Raw genomic sequence first — 2,044 nt, 5'->3', positions numbered from 1 at the left:
CAAACGAAAGCATGTGTGATCCAAGTGGTCCGATACACCACATGGTTGGCTAATGTGGTCCTGGTGCCAAAGAAAGATGGGAAAACCCGAGTGTGTGTTTATTATCAGGATTTGAACAAAGCAAGCCCCAAGGACAACTTTCCTTTGCCAAACATCCACATCCTTGTTGACAATTGTGCCAAACATGAGATACAGTCTTTCGTGGATTGTTATGCTGGGTATCATCAGGTTCTGATGGATGAAGAAGACGCAAAAAAGACGGCCTTCACCACACCTTGGGGTACTTACTGTTACAGGGTCATGCCATTTGGTTTGAAGAACGCCAGGGTAACTTACATGAGAGCTATGACTGCCATCTTTCATGACATGATACACCAGGAAATTGAGGTGTGTGTGGATGATGTGATCATTAAATCAAGAACCCAAGACAACCATGTGTGGGATCTGAAGAAGTTCTTTGTGCGTCTATGTAAGTATGACTTGAAATTAAATCCAGCTAAATGTGCATTTGGAGTTCCATCTAGAAAATATTTGGGGTTTATAGTCAGTCGGAGGGGCATCGAGCTAGATCTAGCAAAGATAAAGTCTATTCGGGATTTGCCGCCTCCGAGAACCAAGAAAGAGGTTATGAACCTATTGAGAAGGTTGAATTACATCAGCAGATTCATTGCGCAGCTGACTACAACGTGTGGGCCCATATTTAAGTTGTTGAAGAAAGATGCGGCGATTAGATGGACAGATGAGTGTCAGGAAGCTTTTGACAAAATCAAAGAATATTTGTCGAATCCGCTAGTGTTGGTTCCACCCGAGCTTGGAAGGCCTTTGTTCATGTACTTGACAGTGTTGGAGAATCCCTTTGGATGTGTTCTCGGACAACATGATATGACCGGGAAGAAAGAACAAGCTATATACTATTTGAGCAAGAATTTCACTAGTTATGAAGCCAAGTACACTTTGTTGGAAAGAATTTGTTGCGCTCTAACTTGGGTCGCTCAGAAGCTCAGGCATTACTTGTTGGCTTGTACCACCTATCTCATCACCTGATTAGATCCTTTAAAGTACATATTCCAAAAGCCGATGCCCACAGGTAGGTTAGCGAAATGGCAAATCCTGCTCACCGAGTTTGACATAGTCTACGTCACCCGCACGACAATGAAAGCTCAAGCCTTGGCAGATTACCTAGCTGAGAATCCTGTTGATGATGAATATCAGCCTTTGAGTACCTACTTTCTTGATGAAGAAGTAAATTCAGTTGAGGTGATTCCAGAATACACCAATGCTTGGAAAATGTTCTTCGACGGAGCTGTGAATGCAATAGGTGTCGGGATTGGGGTAATTTTGATTTCGCCCACTGGTCAGCACTATCCGGCCACAGCCCGACTTCAGTTCTTTTGTACAAACAATACTACCGAGTATGAAGCCTGCATTATGGGCATGAACATGGAAATCAATCAGGATGTGGAAGAATTGTTAATCATGGGAGATTTTGACTTGATCATTCGACAAACTCAAGATGAATGGGAAACTCAGGATATCAAGCTTATTCCATACAAGCAACATGTGGAAGATCTTAGCAAGCGGTTCAAATCCGTCGAGTTCAGGTACATTCCTCGGTTTCACAATGAGTTAGTCGATGCACTAGCTACTTTTGCCTCGATGCTCCCGTATCCGGGCAATGTCCACATTGACCCATTGGAAATCCAAATCTGAGAAAGATGTGGTTTACAAGTGAGATGGAACCAGATGCTCAACCATGGTATCATGATATCAAATGATTCCTCAAAACAAAGGAATATCCCGAACAAGCTAGTGGAGACCAAAAGAGAATCATTAGAAGGCTCGCCAGTAGTTTCTTCTTGAGCGGAAAAGTCTTGTATAAAAGGATTCCAGATCTGAAACTTTTAAGATGTGTGGATGCCCAAGTGGCCGGAAGAATCATGAATGAAGTGCACGCAGGAGTGTGTGGACCCCATATGAATGGATACGTCCTTGCAAAGAAAATCCTTCTGGTAAGTTATTACTGGATGACCATGGAAAAGGATTG

The 2,044-nt window shown here is 43.0% G+C and overlaps 1 protein-coding gene across 1 annotated transcript; it reads left to right on the top strand.

The window, feature by feature from the left end:
• The first annotated feature begins 1,287 nt into the window (after positions 1 to 1,287).
• On the top strand, positions 1,288 to 1,710 carry LOC142176259 (uncharacterized). Its single transcript, XM_075243389.1, has one exon. It carries the CDS (start codon positions 1,288 to 1,290, stop codon positions 1,708 to 1,710), a length of 423 nt encoding a protein of 140 aa, XP_075099490.1.
• The last annotated feature ends 334 nt before the right edge of the window (positions 1,711 to 2,044 follow it).

Source organism: Nicotiana tabacum, chromosome 22 (genome assembly GCF_000715075.1).
Source record: "Nicotiana tabacum cultivar K326 chromosome 22, ASM71507v2, whole genome shotgun sequence".
Lineage (NCBI taxonomy): Eukaryota > Viridiplantae > Streptophyta > Magnoliopsida > Solanales > Solanaceae > Nicotiana > Nicotiana tabacum.
The sequence above is the reverse complement of the archived record's forward strand: the minus strand, read 5'-3'. Positions and strand labels throughout refer to the sequence as shown.